Source organism: Euwallacea fornicatus, chromosome 32, assembly GCF_040115645.1.
Source record: "Euwallacea fornicatus isolate EFF26 chromosome 32, ASM4011564v1, whole genome shotgun sequence".
In the NCBI taxonomy this organism is placed as follows: Eukaryota; Metazoa; Arthropoda; class Insecta; order Coleoptera; family Curculionidae; genus Euwallacea; species Euwallacea fornicatus.
In genome coordinates this window covers 1597666-1613430 of record NC_089572.1, presented here as the reverse complement: position 1 = coordinate 1613430, position 15765 = coordinate 1597666, and the positions used below count along the sequence as shown (strand labels likewise).

The following is a 15765-nucleotide window of genomic DNA, read 5'->3' as shown; positions in this document are numbered from 1 at the left end:
TTTATCTTAATTAATAAGGTGAGATGTGTATATGGCAGAGACAACGTGCTTGGAGAGTTGAGATGTTGAGCGGCCTCAATCAGAATTAGCTTTAATGAAAATCATGCCAGGAGACGTTACGGTTCTTATGAGTATCACTGAATTTTTCTTTTTCGAAGGCAGCAATTATGCGAAGTTTATTAGACGAAGCACTGCAAGATGTTTTTCTGATGATCTTCTGAAATTAAGCTCTTTTACGAGAGCCAAAGGGAATTATAAACTGAAGGACCTTACGCTCATTCGAGAGATTAAAAGTAAATAAAAAACTTAGTAGAATACCCAATATTTCTGAGCAATTAGTTTAGTGAAAGTCCTCTTCCGCAAAAAATTACCATCAAAGTCAAGTATTTGCAAATTATTTTTTTTTTGGTTTGAAAACAGCATTTCAAAAAAAACCCGTGCGCCTTTGGCGTGCTCTAAGCAGACCTACATCTTGCCCCAATGATAAACGTTTTTTATTGTTTCAGATGCAGCAGGAAAGCTATTTCCTGTTGCTAGGGATTATCAAATTAATAAAGTTATAATGAATTCTGTCCGATACGCCAATTCAAGAATAATCGTAAAACGCAGCAATGAAAAGTAGAGGAGAATTTTGCCTTTTATTATCAACCCAAAAAACGAATTTTAGATTACATTCGTGTAAAAAAAAACAAATTCCCGAGATATCGAAGCAGCATGAAAATAAATTGAAAATCTACATCGTAAAAAATCCTGTTGTCCGGTTCTGGAAAAACTTTGTTATGAGTTTAAAGTTCGTCTATTTCTTGGTACGACTTTGAGTAATACGTACTGAGGACTTGTAACAAGATTTAAAATGTTATGCCTAGAGCGTAACACCCGAACATGTTAACTCATGAATCTGAAGAGAGCCTCTACAGCTGAATGTCGAAGACTCAAATTGCTGGTCATATATTTTTAATTTTATAATTAATCATTGTAAACAAAGAGTACAGATGCGTATTTTACTTTCCTTGACTCATCGCAGTTTTCTTATTTGTGGAAATAATAGAAAATTACTTTTCAGTCGAACCCAAGTTTAAGTGTGAGGTCTGGCGCTATCAATCAAACCTGAGACGCCATCTACAGTTCGACTGCCTGAAAGACCAAACTTTCATTGTCCTTATTGCCACAAGAAATATATGCACATCCATCAAGTTACTGAGCATCTAGGGACATGCATGAAGTATATTTGTTGAGAAATAAAGGAAGTTTACAGGTTGTAAGACATTATTATATGTGCAGACTTGTTGTGCAAGCACAAACCTCCTCAGATATGTCAGTAAATCTCGTGGGAAACGCGGTTCAGCTTACAGGGGCGACACCTATCGGATGTCGTCGAAAGTGTTCTGAAGATATCAATATTCTGGGTACTTATGTCGATATTGAAATGTTATTCAATGATCAAACACCCTGTCACTGTATTCGGTTTGGAAAGACTGTAAAATTCCTATTTATGCTGATTATTTTACCTTTTATTTCGTTGCTTTTCCTTTCCCTAGGTCAAAAATTAGCGTGTCCGAACTGCCCCAAATCCTACTCGTCAAAATGTTCTCTCAGTTTTCATATGAGGACCGAATGTCAGAAAGGGAAGAGATTCTGTTGCCTCCCCTGCGATTATCGAAGCAAAAGGGGCTACGATGTTAAGATTCGCACAGCGGCGAAACACCCATCAGAATTCGCCATTATCTATGGACAGAAGTGCTATTCTATTGGCTAATAAATTCAATTTAGTCCGAGTATTTTCCAGATTTTTGGCGATAATTTCATTCACCACCTTTTTTTCAAACATAAGTATTCTATTATGGGATTGAATGATTGCGGTTTCCCTCTGCTGTCCTTTCTAATCCCTTCTATACCCAATTATTTTTTAGGCAAGCGCTTGAAATGCAACAGTTGCAACAGAAAATATAAGTTAAAATCGTCTCTCTACACTCATCAAAAATACGGATGTGGCAAGAAACCAACCTTTACATGTCACTTTTGCTTCAAGGCTTTTCAGCACAAACACACCCTCAAGAATCATCTTCAGACTCACCGACGGCACAATTGAATGTCTAAATTTGTGTTAAGTTATATAGATTTATGCAATAAGAGTGGACAGGACTAAATAAAGAATTTAGTTAACAATACTACCAAAGCTTCACTACTTTTTTCTAGTGATATTGGCTGAAGATGGAAGATTTCTATGCAGTAAAATTACATTTAATGCTTGTGTGCTGCATTGTGCGCACATTCTGCGTCTGCACAGAATGGTGAAAGCGCCTCGTGACATTTGTAAGTCGATCAGAATTTAATTAGATCCGTCCTGGTTTAAGTACCATAAATGCGTAGTAATGAGTCCGTAAACTCGGCAAGTGCGCATTCGCCACTACCACGTTACATAGTTAATTTTTTCTTACTGGACACAAACGGGCTTTAGACACTTTATCTAGTACTCAGGTTTCATTATTATTTTCAGAGTTGAAGTATAGATGCGAGTTATGCGAGAAAGCCTACGAGAAGTTTAACTCCTACTACATGCACAAGAAATACTACTGCGGAACGCCCAAACTCTCCTGTTCATTTCCCGGGTGTGCCTACAAAAGCAACCTGAAAACCAATCTGAAGCGACACTACAAATGCACTCATGGGGGCATATGTGAGAACTACTGGTTATAATTCTTGTAAATAAAGAAAATCCACCAATGTTCAAAATTATTTTCCCCAGCGAAGAACTTCCCAACATCTAGCCATAAAGTACAAAAAATTTAACTTTATGAGGGGAAATTCTGTGATTGCGTTGAAGTAGTTGTTTACATAACGGGCGAAGAAAGTGACTCATAACACACGAGCGTGAAATCTTTCGCACAAGTTGTAGGCGAGGGCGACAATTACGCGAGTGTCGCTTTCCAGTGAATTATGTTCACTATTTTCACGCATCTTTAAAACGCATAAACGAACATAAATAACCGTACTCGACCGAGGCATTTTCACGGCCTAGGCGTTGCTACTGGCATGCGGTGATATTTCATTAAATATTCTTATCGAAAATAATACATTGTAGCTATTTTGAAGGTACGTAGAATGTAGCTGAATTGGCTGATGAAATAGCTTATGGCTAGGCTATTCATTGTGCTACATCTATCACTTACTTGTTTCTCCTAACGCATGCGTTTGTTAGCATTTGCTTTCGCGACTACTCTCTGCGTTGGTTATGGTTACTTTCCTAGGGAGTCGAGGGGCAATAATGTTTATTTTATCACGTTGAATGCAAATCTGCCGCTATCGTATAGCATCTAGATTTATTTTGGGGCTGCTGGAGCAACGAAACATTTGGAATTCAAGGCAGCTGTCGCTCATGAAGTCCTCCAATTTGCTGTGGAGCTTCAGCCCGGTCGCATGCCACACATCTTCAAGCATTGTACCACTAGGAAATCGCTTTAGAAAAAAAAACTATAATATTTTATGCATTTCTGTGCGTTGGGCCTATGTTAATCTGCTTCAGATTCTTTTTTCCCAATCCTCATCGCCAATTCACTAATTCGCTTATTCTATTATAGATTACGACATCTATAAATGCCAAAAATGTGGTAAAACTTACAAATTGAAAAGTTCACTGAGGAACCATCTGGTGTTTGAGTGCGGCAAAGAAGCTACTCATGTGTGCATGCTGTGCCCTTATAGAAGCAAGATAAAGTGTAACTTCATGAGGCATCTTCGAAGACATAATTTTGGCTTTCAAGAATAAGACTCAATATTTAGAAATAAATGTGGTTCAAACAATCTCGTACCAGTAATTTATACCTAATTTGTTAGAGAAACATGCCGGATTCTCACGATACAATTTCCCATTGGTCGTTAAAAGAATGCCCTTAAGATCTCTAATTATGTTTATTACGCGGCCCCAGGGACAATTAGAGCAAGTTTGAACCCTCCGCGACATAAAACGTCGATACTGAGACAGGCGGATAATACAAGTACTCTGTATCTTACTTTTACCTAAACGGGCCTTATGGGATTGAACTTCTTCATTGTGAAATTAGTTGTCGCAACATTACCCTAAGGGCTTCTAGATCAAAGTTCCAGCATTTTTACCAAGAGGACAGTATACATGGAAACGTTGCCACAAGGCCAATTTTATAATGTCTTCGGAAATTGATTTCCAAGTAGAGTTGCCAATGTGTCGATCTACTGGCCCTGAACATTCCAGTATTTTTATAAAACTCTATCATAATCTGTTTCTCAATTAAAAACAGTTTAATCTACAGAGTGTTCTCTAAACATACGACGCAAATTTAAGGCGACATTCCTTGAGCGGCAATAATGGAAAAAATCCTTTAAAGATATGCATATATGTTCTGAATCACTTCAGGCCGAAAATACTAGATATCCTGTTGCGTCTATATTTGCAAAACACCCTGTATGCTACACAATCGTTCAATAATAATTGTTAGTACATTACGTATTTTTACACAACATTTGTATATTTTAGAGCGTCCATTCGAGTGTCCGAAGTGCGGCAAAAAATACGGACACCCTGCATCTTTGTACAATCACCGGAAATACAGCTGTGGTAAAGGTCCTACATTCTTCTGCCCTTATTGCGGTCATTCAGCGAGATACGGTCAGAACCTTCAGATCCACCTAAGGTCCAAACACGAAGTAGCAATGTCCATTAAAGAAATTCACCAATTTAAGAACGATCAATAATTGGAGGCATTGAGTGCTAATGGGCGGCGCAAAGGAACAGAGAAGTACGTGAACAGGCTGCCGAAATTAAGTATTTCACTCCGTACTAAGTCATATTATACTAATTAATACACATATGTCCTGCTTTGATTAGGTTTCCTTATGTAAGGTATTGTAGACATTGTAATAGTTATTAACGTTACAAGGTCGATAATAAGCACACGGGCTTAACGGACTACGTACGTTTATCATAGGTATTTCGAGGTATATTACTATAAGGTATTGAAATTGAAACGAAATTGAAAAGAAACTAGTTAAGTCGTTATAATTTGGCATTGAAGAAGGTTAATTATATGATAGTCACCTTGTTTTTGTGAAACAACAGGGAATTTCATTGCTTGTCCGGAAACCGCTAATTGATTTGCTGTGTGTAAAGGGCACCCCTAAAATGACTGTACCATGATTGACCAAACATTTATATATGGATTGGACGAGGAGGATCTCAGCTGTGGCCAGCAAGATCACCCGAACTTACTTGCATCGATTTCTTTTTGTTGGGATATATTAAAGATACAGTTCACCAAGAACCACCGACAACGAAAGAGAATATGAAAATTCGAATCCGGAATGCCTTTAGAAAAATCACACCAGAAACATTATTAAAAGTGAAATCGTCTTTTCAAAAACGCATTTAGCTTTACATCCAAAATAATGGAAATTTCGAATGTATATTTTGAAAAATTGTGAAATTTTTAGAAAAATTATCACAATCTGATGTTTTTGTTTTTGTAACCATGGAAACGAATCCAAGGCACACCCTGAAAGTACTTGTTGTTATTTAAAATGAAATAAAACCTCATTTTACGAGAAACGGTTAAAGATACGAATAAGACATATTGGTATCATGTGAAAGGGCATTGAATAGTGATTCTAATGAATACATAAAAATGTCTACATTCCATTTAAAATAAACAAGATATTCTAAATCATAAGTGAGTAAGATGTAATCAATATTTTTGCTCACCCTGCATATAAAATTTCAAGAGAGCTATTTTCAACTTGAAGAAGTATCTGTTGTTAAGACTTACCGGTCAAAAAACGATAATTCATTCATTCAGTTCACGTAGAAAAAAAATTTTCTTGACCCTTGCATTTTTGCATTTCTCTAATTTTCTCAAGAAGTATTTGTTTCAGACCTATTGAGTGTTATACAAACTTCTACTAATTTTTTCTTCTAATTTCAAATATTTAAAAAAATATAGGGCGTTCTATTTAAAAAAAACGTAAGTTTGCATTGTATCTTTTTTTTGCGCACCCAGTATAAATGACAATATTTTTAAAATGTGCCCTATAAGGTCGTACATACAAGTGTAAAAACAATTTTTCATCAAAAAAATTAATAAAGCCGTAATCCTCCGAAGCGCTCTTATTGGACCACTCTGTGTATGATTGTAACTTTTTTTCTGTATATTTTTTAATAGAATATTTAATGTATGGAAACAGATTAAATATAAAACCCAATTCATTACAGTTTTTTTTTACTGAGACACCTCTTCTTGTTTACATCTTTCGTTAATTGTTTATTAGACTCTCGATGGTTGCGTAATAATTGTGATATAATAAGCAATAGCCATAAGCATCATATGGCAATTCTGCAGGAAAAACTTTTCCTTCCTCCAATTTGTCCAGAATTTGTAATTTTTATTAATAACACGTTCCTCTTTGTATTATGAACAATTTACAATATTGTAAATATTCCATAATATAAATACGTATCGTACACGGTAATACTCCGCGATTTTCTGTTTTATCTATAGATAGTCACAGCCCTTCATCTCCTCCCTACTACTCTCAATTTCCAATTCACAACAATAAATTCTAAAAGCATACATGAAGGCCTCACCATAAGAGCTTGAGAAAGCTTCGTGACCTCAACGTGGCGATCGCAGCAGCTCTGACCTGGGATATGAATTTGTAGAAGATATGCTAAAGGCAACTTTATTCAGCAAGAATTGCCAGACTGAGTTGTAAAACACTAAATCTCCAAAGTTTCACAATAGAAGTAAACTGAGATAGGTATCTTGCTTTACTTAATATTTCAAACAAGGAAAGTTGGGATAGGCTTAAACAGCGTTAGCAGAACGACTTGAAGCATCAGATGGACCATTAATGCGACAAATCTTAGATTCACAACATAATTCCCTGGAAACCAAACCTGAACGCACCAAAGTTCTCCCTGAATGACAATTTTTCTCTTCATAACACGAAATTATTTAAGTTCTGGAGGCAGCGACGTCCTATAACGTGAATAATCTCGTGCGTATTTTGACAATGCTTCCTCACATTTACAGCGTTCGCGCTAACGAAGAAGTCTCATTTTATACAAAATTCCAGAATCTGGATCAACTTTCTTTTCCAACAACTCCCGCTTCCCTAATTTTAGGGAAGTAGTATGACTCGCGACCGACATTCGCAATCCTCAAGGCATTTTTCACCGCTTTTGAGCTTATCACTAGTGATATTGGTATGAATCAATTCTCAATCATTGAACATATGATTAGTCTTCAAATTTGACATGCTATAGACAGAGGTGTAAAGCTTAGGATAAATAAAACATAATTTATTGGTATTCACTTAGGACCGGTTTTTCAATGTCCATTTAAAAAGCCATAGCCGTCAGGTCACAACTAACTGGCAGATGAAGTGGGTTTATAGGAAAATGGCAAAACCCGGTATAGTATCGTAATTTTCCCACTTATTTCGAACTTATTATATTCGAACAGAGCAGCTAAAAATTTTATTTTTGTTTTGAGAATAAAAAATGCTCTCTTTTCATAAAATCTATTTTGCCCAAGTTAACTTTTCCATTTTCTTATCTTTCAACCGTTTACATACAATAAGCGAATTATTCCGTTAAGTTCGTACATAATTCTTAATAACATTTTCTGTTATATTGACTTTTTGAATATATAATGGAAGATCAGCGCTTCGTGAGTAGATTCGTTAAGCGTTACCCGGATGTGATTCCATAGCGACTTAATGAAATATCCTCCTTCACCATCTTGTTCAGAAGATGCAGTTTTATAGTAGGTGTGAAAGTAAATATTTATATTCTGTTTTTTTTGTGTATTTATCTGAGACTAATTATTAAATTCATCTTTCCATGCCCCGTAGATAGAGGGACTTCGCACATCGGCAACTATGACACATTGCTTTAAAGATTAACATTGAAAAACCGGCGCTTAATGTATTTATAGATATATAAAAACTCTTGTGTAACACAAAATAGATTAAAAAAAATACAAAATGCACATTAAATATTCGAAAATTTCACGCTTTCAATAGACAACAGAATAGTATATTAACTTTTAGGACCCAAGTACGTTTTCTGTTGCACTCCGGTATATATGTGGAGATTCACATAGAAGGGTAAATATTATGTTAAATAACTTAAGACTAATGAGGTGATTAATTTCTCCTAACATAATTACAGGCGTTCTGATTCGATATGTTTTTGCAAATAGTTATTTTAAAATCTGAACAAAATTATACGAAATAGATAGACATAATCTCAACTAAAAAAACTGTTTTTAGTATAAAAAAAACAACGATAGAAAGTAGATGAAAATGGCGGTATTTGGTAACTCTATCATGCTGTCTTGTTACAATTTAAGTCCCACTTTTATGACTAGGTCGTCTTTATGATTATTTCGACTGTAAATAAGTTGTTAAGTGGTGATTCATGTTCATTGTGTTCAATAAAAAACTAGAAAAAGAACCTTAATTGGTAACTGTCTATCATAAATTTATAACACGAATCTAAAAACCTTTAATTTGACAGATGTGTCAAAACAAATATTTACCAAACTGCTGTATATGACTAACCCTGTATACATGTTACCGTAAAGATAAAAAAATAAATCCTATATTAAAGGGCGGACTGGCGTCATCCTCATTTAAACCTTACCAGTGACTGCACTAATCAAATTACTTTTTAAAATGTAAAAGAACAAAAATCAAAGAATCACACTGTATTTTTACATCCGAAGATGTAAAAGCAGATTCCATTTACCAATAATTATTAGCACAATATAGTTTTCTGCAGTAAATAACTTTAAAATTAATCTCTTTCAAACCCGTCAATGGAACAATAATAATTAATATTTAAATTCATTAGGATAAATAGAAAAATCGCGTGCTTCAAGCGGCGCATGATGATCGATGAAAGTTTGGGGTTATATTCTGAAGCGTTGTATTTTAATACAAGCTACTGAGTGATGCTACTCACTTACGCGACGAAGTGATAAGTCTATAAAACCTGTTAAATTTGATGTTTTTTCATGTTATTTTCTTCATTAGTCACACGCCGCTCGCCGTAATAAAGCCGATCGTAGGAACAATATACAATATCCAAATAGCACATGATATGCCAAAGTTTCAAACAATCCACGACTTAACCAAAGAGTTCAGCAGTTTAGTCGAAGAACCACCCCACGATTTAGGGAGAAATTTAGTTTGCTTCGGGGTCTTCGTCCTCGTCCTCCAGCTCCTCTTTCGGCCTGGTCCACTTGATCATGGTTTCCGGGGAACGGAAGAGGAAGATAAGCTTGGCGAACAAGTCCTCTTCGAGAGCGAATTCGCGTGCCTCGCGGACAAGATACACATCCAGGGTCAATTGAAGAATACGGTCCACGTTTGGTAGATCTTCGAACATGATCTTCGCCACTTGATCGGCGAAGATGCCACGTAAGACGCGGGACGCCACGAAGACCAGGGTGGTATAAAGACCGATGATTCTGGAAATTTGGAATGAAACAATGTTTTTAGCATGTAAAAATCGAGGAAAAAATGGTCATAGCGGCGCCGAATCGACGTGTGATTTATTTCTTAGTCTTATGCCCCTCAGAGAACTTACCCTCCTCCAGTTATGATGCTCAAAGTTTCCGGGAATATTTTGTCGTTGAGGGTATAAATAACCAGTGAATTATTGCAGTCCTCGTACGCTAAATCCTTCAAATATTTCTTGAAAGTGTCATCACTGCAGTTTTCTTTTACGCTCCACCATTCAGTGTTGTCCTTTTTGCCGTCCGATCTGGACAGTTTTAACGTAAAATCCCTCAAAGTTGGATCACTGTGTTTTACTTCTAAAAAATAAACGTATGTTTTCTTCGGTATTACTGCTGAAGAATTCCGGATTCTACCTTCGGATTCCGGACCCAAAAGGCCTGTATACGGTTCCGACTGGCCGGTGTTGGTAATTTTCAGAAATTTCGGCAAAATCTGCTTCAAATCTATAGGTTTCGAGGAATTGTCGTCAAGAAGCATTTTCAGTAAGTTAACACGGTCAGGATTTGGTTTTTCCGGGCTTTCCCCAGGCGAGAGGGTGATCTCCACATTATTCGAGAGTATTCCAGAGTCGGTAGAACTGCTGGTTTTGTGGGAAACTTTGTAGTCTAGTCGCACTTTGATGGGCTTCGCTGAAGTTAAACCCGAGTTAAATTCGATGTTCTCACTTGAACCGGCGGGTGGAAAGTACAGTAGTGAATTGCGTAGTAAAGAAAATTAAAATCTTCAAGGTTTCAAACTCCTACTTAAGTCAGTGACGTGCTTTGTCAATTAAAGTATCTCATGGTTATAACGTTAGGGCTGCACTGTCCTTTCAGTCACCGACTTATCTGGACATCTAGGAATTTAATCGTGTTATTAGTAACTTACTTGAGTTAACTTCTTCAATCATCTTCGCTCTGTCCGGAGGCGATATACCCCACACTTTGGCCGAGTCCAAACTAAACTTGGCTGCTACGATATCTCCCGGATCATAATTATTCGCAAATATTTGTTCCGCCCTTTTGTTGCTTTTGAATTGATTGAGAAGGGTCTGATAATCGTTATTGTTAAACCTGAGGAAAAACCGTGTAATCCGATTTTTTCGGGAGTCCACAGAACTTACGGGAATAAGGCATTGCTTTGCGCGGACATTTGATACACCGGATCATAGGGACCGATTCTCAATTCCAGGGTGACGTCATACGGGCCGTTGCTTTCTCCCACCGCTTTGCCCAGGGAAAAGAACACGAGTGGGAACCAAATTATGCCGATTATTCCGAAGAGCAGGCCACCGCCCATCAGGTATTTCACCAAGTAGCCCTTTTTGGTGCCTCTGGGTTGCGGGTATTCGTCCTCCATGTTTCTCGAGCACTAAATAGTAAATATGTGGTCGAATGCAACCGTGATAATCGTTATTCAGTTAGGAAAGTTAGAAGAGAACTACTAACCATGCCAAGCATGGGAATATTGTAGATATTATTAGGATATACGTAATAATTCGTCTTTTGAGGTTGAAAACACGGCAATTCTTGGGAGAATTACTTCTAGATGTATGGATTAACATATCAGATACTAAAACGCTTGGAAAAAAATAATGTCTAAGATTCTGCTACGTTACTGAACATCGCTATTTATTTTGGGCTATGCCTAGTATCGTCTAAATTTCTATTTGCCGTTTTGGATTGGAAAAATGATAATTATTGTGAGAAGCACTAAAATCAGAACGCTCAATGTTTTCTAATATGTGCAACCTTGTATTCCCTTGTGACTAAGAGTATGCAATGGTGGTCACTTTAAACGAAGCTCACCTTAAGCGAGAATATGTGGGCAAAAATATCTTCCATTTTCAACCAATCGAACACGCCCATGGACGTTTCGGTCCACATCCAATCCATGACGGCTCGCAGCTCGAAGAGGAACGGCACCAGCATGAAACCCTTGAACAGGAACATGTTGACCATGCTGTAGCCTTTGCACAAGCAATTGCCCAATATCCTCGAAGGGTATCCGCATCGGATTTGGAACGCCGACAGCAAGAAGTAGATGCATTTTACCATGTAGTAAATTTGCGGGGGAATCACAGTTTTGAATTCCCTGAATGAAAAAAAAAAAAAAAAAATATATATATATATATATATATATATATATATATATAATAGGTGTACAACATTCCACCATGGATTTTTGAGGCGGAAACGTGACTAGTTTTTTCCGTTTTTAAATCTTCCCATTGACATTCTGTATTTTGAAAACCGTCCTCTTTTGGACTAAGGTAAGTTGGGTTAAATCGTCATGTTTCGCCTCAGAAATCTGTGGTAGCATTTTGCACGGACATTTTCGAGACACCCTGTATAGGGGCTATCAGAAAGTGCGTGGAATTCGGAATGTCTGATTTGCTGCGGACTACATGGCCTTATTCGCGGGACAGACTTACTTTTCAGTTATCACAGGAAACAGGACGAATAGCCAGATGTGCAGAATAACGATTTGAATGAATTGGAAAATTAGTTTGCCCAATATGTTGCGTCTCAAGTAGATCGCGCGATCAATTATGATCAAGGTGAACTGCAAAATCAGCATAAAGAGGAACATGGGTGGGACGCGGTTTTCTTGCAAGTAGGACTGGAAGCCGCCGTCGCTGGTTTGAGACTAAAAATTGAAAAGTATGGTCAATCTATGTTTCTGATACATTTTGAACTGCATAATTCTTGCACAACTTGTGGGACAAGTTTTGAAACACCTCATATTTCCTGTAATGTTTCAATAAGGGAAAATAAAATGTTTCAAAAACTAGTAAATTCCGAAATATAACAATTTTACCCCGAACGACGAGTATCCTATGAGGAGAACAAAGAAATTGATGAAATCGCAAAGGAACATGTACATGTAAACGTCCGCCGCAACTCGAGCAGTCGGATCTAGAAGTTGTCTGAAGAATAACTGCACTGATTCTGCATATTTCGCGGCCCTAAAAAATACAGAACTTTACAATTCACGTATCACCCTTATTTGGAGGGGTGAGAATCCTACTCCTCCAAATTTGGCTCTTTGACATTCTCACTCAAAAACCATTACATAAAATATTACATTTACCCCAGTTTCAAAGATTGAGGTATGTGATCGCAATGATTAACTTCGACACTTTCAATGGATAATATCTGCTCAGATTCGTCCTCCTCCCGCGGCGATGTCGTGCTATCCGCTTGATCATCCTCTGAAGTCGTACTTTTCCTGTTACTGGAGGTTTTCGGGTCGTGCTTCCTGCTATAAATAACAATAATCGCCGAAAGAACCACAGAGATATTGAGTATCAACCTGTTGGAGTTGTGGGTGGTACTGTTACTGGTCGGGCCGGCTATGCTGCTACCGTTGGTGGCTACCGCCACCAGCTGACCGTCCACCAGCCGATACTCACCCTCGTCTATGACAGACATGGCGGCAATCTGGCCAGTAGGTTCGCTGGTAGATTTCCAAATTCCCATGGACTTTAGCATCATTCTAAATAGAAAATAATAAGACAAGCAAGTTTTCGTTCGAATTGAACGGTAGTTTACAGTCTGAATTAAAATTCAATTACGTACATACAAGTAAATGGTGGAAAGTGTGTAGTCTTACCTGTGGAAAAACACCACCAAAAGTAGTACCAAATCCCAGTTGGCATAATTTTTCTGTCTCTGTATCCCGATTATGATGGGCGGAGAGAACGGATTGTTCCCATAAATATCCTCATTCCATGGAATTATATCCATTTGGAACAGACATTTTATTAGCACCACCAACTAAAAAAGGGTAAAAAATCGGAATTCCTGCCTCAAAGGAAATCAACGACAATATTACCTCGGTATAAGCGATAATGGTGACCCAAAATGTCTTCGATGGCCTGGGGATGGTCAAGGAGCCCCAGAAAAATACCATCAGGGGTAGCGGCAGGGAAAGAAAAGTGGCGGTCTTGGCTTGATTCAAGAAAATGGCGAAATAGCAGAGCCATTCTGAGCGGCTCATCACCACGTACCAAAGGGCCAGGAGCATCCTGACGACGGGGGGTTGATCATCCGAGGACATTTCGTCTCCAAAGTCCTTTTCGGAACCCGATACTTTCCTACAAAGAGACGCACCACTGTTAAAACTTTTGTATTAACTGATATAGTACATCAATGCTTGCTGACAACATCAAAATGTGCTGGTAAGTGAGAAAAACATTCAGTTGTTCACTTAGATGATATACGGAGGGTGGTTTACTCGAGAAGGGCGATGCCATTGTATTATTGTACTATACAGGGTGTCCTAGATAAGGCATTCTGCAGTATGGGAAAAAGAGAAGAAGGTTTCTGGACACGTATTTGTGGAAGATTTATTAAAATTTTGTCGTAAGGAATTATCTCCTGAAGTATATGGTCGCTTTTCGGGAACGTCCTGTATGTTACTGGCAAACAAATTGGCCAGTGAGTAATAACAGATCTTTTTCTAAATTTCGGTCTCGGGGCGTGGAATTTGTTAAAAAGGAATAGAGAATTTGTTGAAATGTGTGAGAAAACAAACTAAAGTTAAGGCAACACAAATTATTAACGGAAAATTGTGAAAGACGCAGAAGATCAAGACACAAAAAGACAGCGAACAAACAGTTATAAAATAGGAATATAAAAAAAAAAGGGGGAAATCGGAGACAAACTGGCACATAATGCAATGCGAAAAGCACGATGATACACGTTTCGTGGGCGTGTGCGATTTTATTTACCTGGAACAGCAGGGCGAATCGAGTCCTCGTTCCAGACTTGGGGCCAGAATACGTATTTCGGGAACGGTGAGCACACTCGCCTTTCGCCTACACAGCCAACATACGCAGGCGTACAGCCACTCTACTTAACTACTGCATTCCAATAGTTAAGACATACTGATGAAAGCATGTCTCAACTTGGTTTATTTCGTTTAAAGGAAGGAACGATTTTCTATTTAATAGCTTCGAAGCTGAGTTTGAAATTTTCATCATTAATCCCCACTCAGAGATTACCGTGTATATAACATATCAGACCCCTGTTTAATCTTCGCTGGTGGTCAAAAGAATCCAAGAAATAAGGAATATTTTTTATATACGACGAAATTAATATCGGTTGCCGATGATAAATTCGATTTCCTTTATAACTACGTCACCCTGTATGCATTGCTGCCATTGTAATAAAATTTTAAAAAATTACGGTGGTCGTCAGTATACAGGCTGTCCGACAACTTCTCTGGGCAACCTTCACGTAAAATCTTTATTGCACCTTCTAGTAAAAATTCACCAATATAAAATAGACGACTGAACTGCAAATTTTATCATTCTGGACGTAAGTTTGGGGGACCATGGAAGATTATAGATTTACCGAAAAAACTTATCAATCAGTGACTACGCCTATGATCTTCTACGTAACATGTAGAAAAACACGGCTTTAAAACATGGAGTGAATACGTTCTCTTTGGAAAATTCACGAGGAAATCATAGCTGTACTCTATAGTTGCGAGACCACATCCAGCGTATACAGGGTAATTCATTATCAATGGGACAACCGAGTGCTGATAATTTCGAACATATACAGGGTGTTGAAAGTTAAAATTTTAATTCATTATTTTATCGTTATTTTGAAAATATCTCAGTTAGATACTTGAACATTTGTAAAGCTACGTTTTTTAAGTGACGAATAAGATACGTTTTGCGATTTCCGCGTCGCCAATAGTGGGTCCCACTTATGGCTAACTTTGTTGAATTTATAGTTAATAACTTTTTATTCTGAGTGTCTAACATAAAATTTGATTCAAAATCTGAAAGAGCAATAATTTTTCCATTAATTACGTATTCGTTTTCGAGAAAAACCTATTGAACGAACATTGACACTTCATAATAATCTATTAGCAATGCGGATATTGCCAAACCCATCTTATTTGTTATATAAAAACATAATTTTACAAATTTGCAGGCGTCTAACCTAGATATTTTCAGAATAATGATATTATAAAAAAAATTAATTAAAAATTTAAATTCGTCGTTATTTCCCACGTGATACCTCCAGCTTTCAGTTATCTCATTGTTAACGAATCACTCTGTACATTTCAAGTCCGTAAGAACATTTTTTCTTATTTAAAGTCAGGAGATGAATAACCCTTCCGAAAATTATGTAGTCGCTAAGGCGATTTATAAATATTAAATATCGTTCCCTCTTTTAAAAGAAACTAAGGACTTTCGTGCTCAAGTAATAT

General features: G+C 37.3%; 2 protein-coding genes and 1 long non-coding RNA gene across 13 annotated transcripts in view; 2 read left to right on the top strand and 1 right to left on the bottom strand.

Moving 5' to 3' along the window:
• The first annotated feature begins 1067 nt into the window (after nt 1-1067).
• LOC136348336 (uncharacterized) lies at nt 1068-2168 on the top strand. Its single transcript, XR_010733641.1, has 2 exons — nt 1068-1477; nt 1539-2168. It is a non-coding gene; the product is annotated as an uncharacterized lncRNA (long non-coding RNA).
• Nucleotides 2169-2362: 194 nt separating this feature from the next.
• On the top strand, nt 2363-3766 carry LOC136348416 (uncharacterized). Its single transcript, XM_066299208.1, has 3 exons — nt 2363-2393; nt 2498-2677; nt 3579-3766. Exons 1-3 carry the CDS (start codon nt 2363-2365, stop codon nt 3764-3766), a joined length of 399 nt encoding a protein of 132 aa, XP_066155305.1.
• A 3560-nt stretch (nt 3767-7326) lies between these two features.
• The window catches only part of Piezo (piezo type mechanosensitive ion channel component), a 36811-nt gene continuing 28372 nt past the window's right edge, over nt 7327-15765 (bottom strand). For 9 of the 11 annotated variants that reach the window (XM_066299018.1, XM_066299026.1, XM_066299021.1 and 6 more), the window contains 13 exons: nt 14270-14356; nt 13372-13633; nt 13150-13313; nt 12850-13032; nt 12628-12798; nt 12355-12502; nt 11969-12183; nt 11343-11628; nt 10658-10905; nt 10423-10607; nt 9909-10184; nt 9623-9851; nt 7327-9503 (listed from right to left, as the gene is read on the bottom strand). In XM_066299018.1, coding sequence (XP_066155115.1) covers nt 9218-9503; nt 9623-9851; nt 9909-10184; nt 10423-10607; nt 10658-10905; nt 11343-11628; nt 11969-12183; nt 12355-12502; nt 12628-12798; nt 12850-13032; nt 13150-13313; nt 13372-13633; nt 14270-14356 — 2740 coding nt within the window. In that variant the 3' untranslated portion in view covers nt 7327-9217. The remainder of the gene's footprint in view (nt 9504-9622; nt 9852-9908; nt 10185-10422; nt 10608-10657; nt 10906-11342; nt 11629-11968; nt 12184-12354; nt 12503-12627; nt 12799-12849; nt 13033-13149; nt 13314-13371; nt 13634-14269; nt 14357-15765) is intronic. The other 2 variants (XM_066299019.1, XM_066299022.1) reach the window with 2 other exon arrangements.

What these genes read in the sequence shown, in the direction of transcription:
- LOC136348416 (XM_066299208.1), top strand. Translation starts at nt 2,363, where the DNA reads ATGCGTAGTAATGAGTCCGTAAACTCGGCAA. An exon ending in TGAGTCCGTAAACTCGGCAA is followed by an intron (nt 2,394 to 2,497) that starts GTGCGCATTCGC and finishes TATTATTTTCAG; the next exon opens with AGTTGAAGTATAGATGCGAG. An exon ending in ATGCACTCATGGGGGCATAT is followed by an intron (nt 2,678 to 3,578) that starts GTGAGAACTACT and finishes ATTCTATTATAG; the next exon opens with ATTACGACATCTATAAATGC.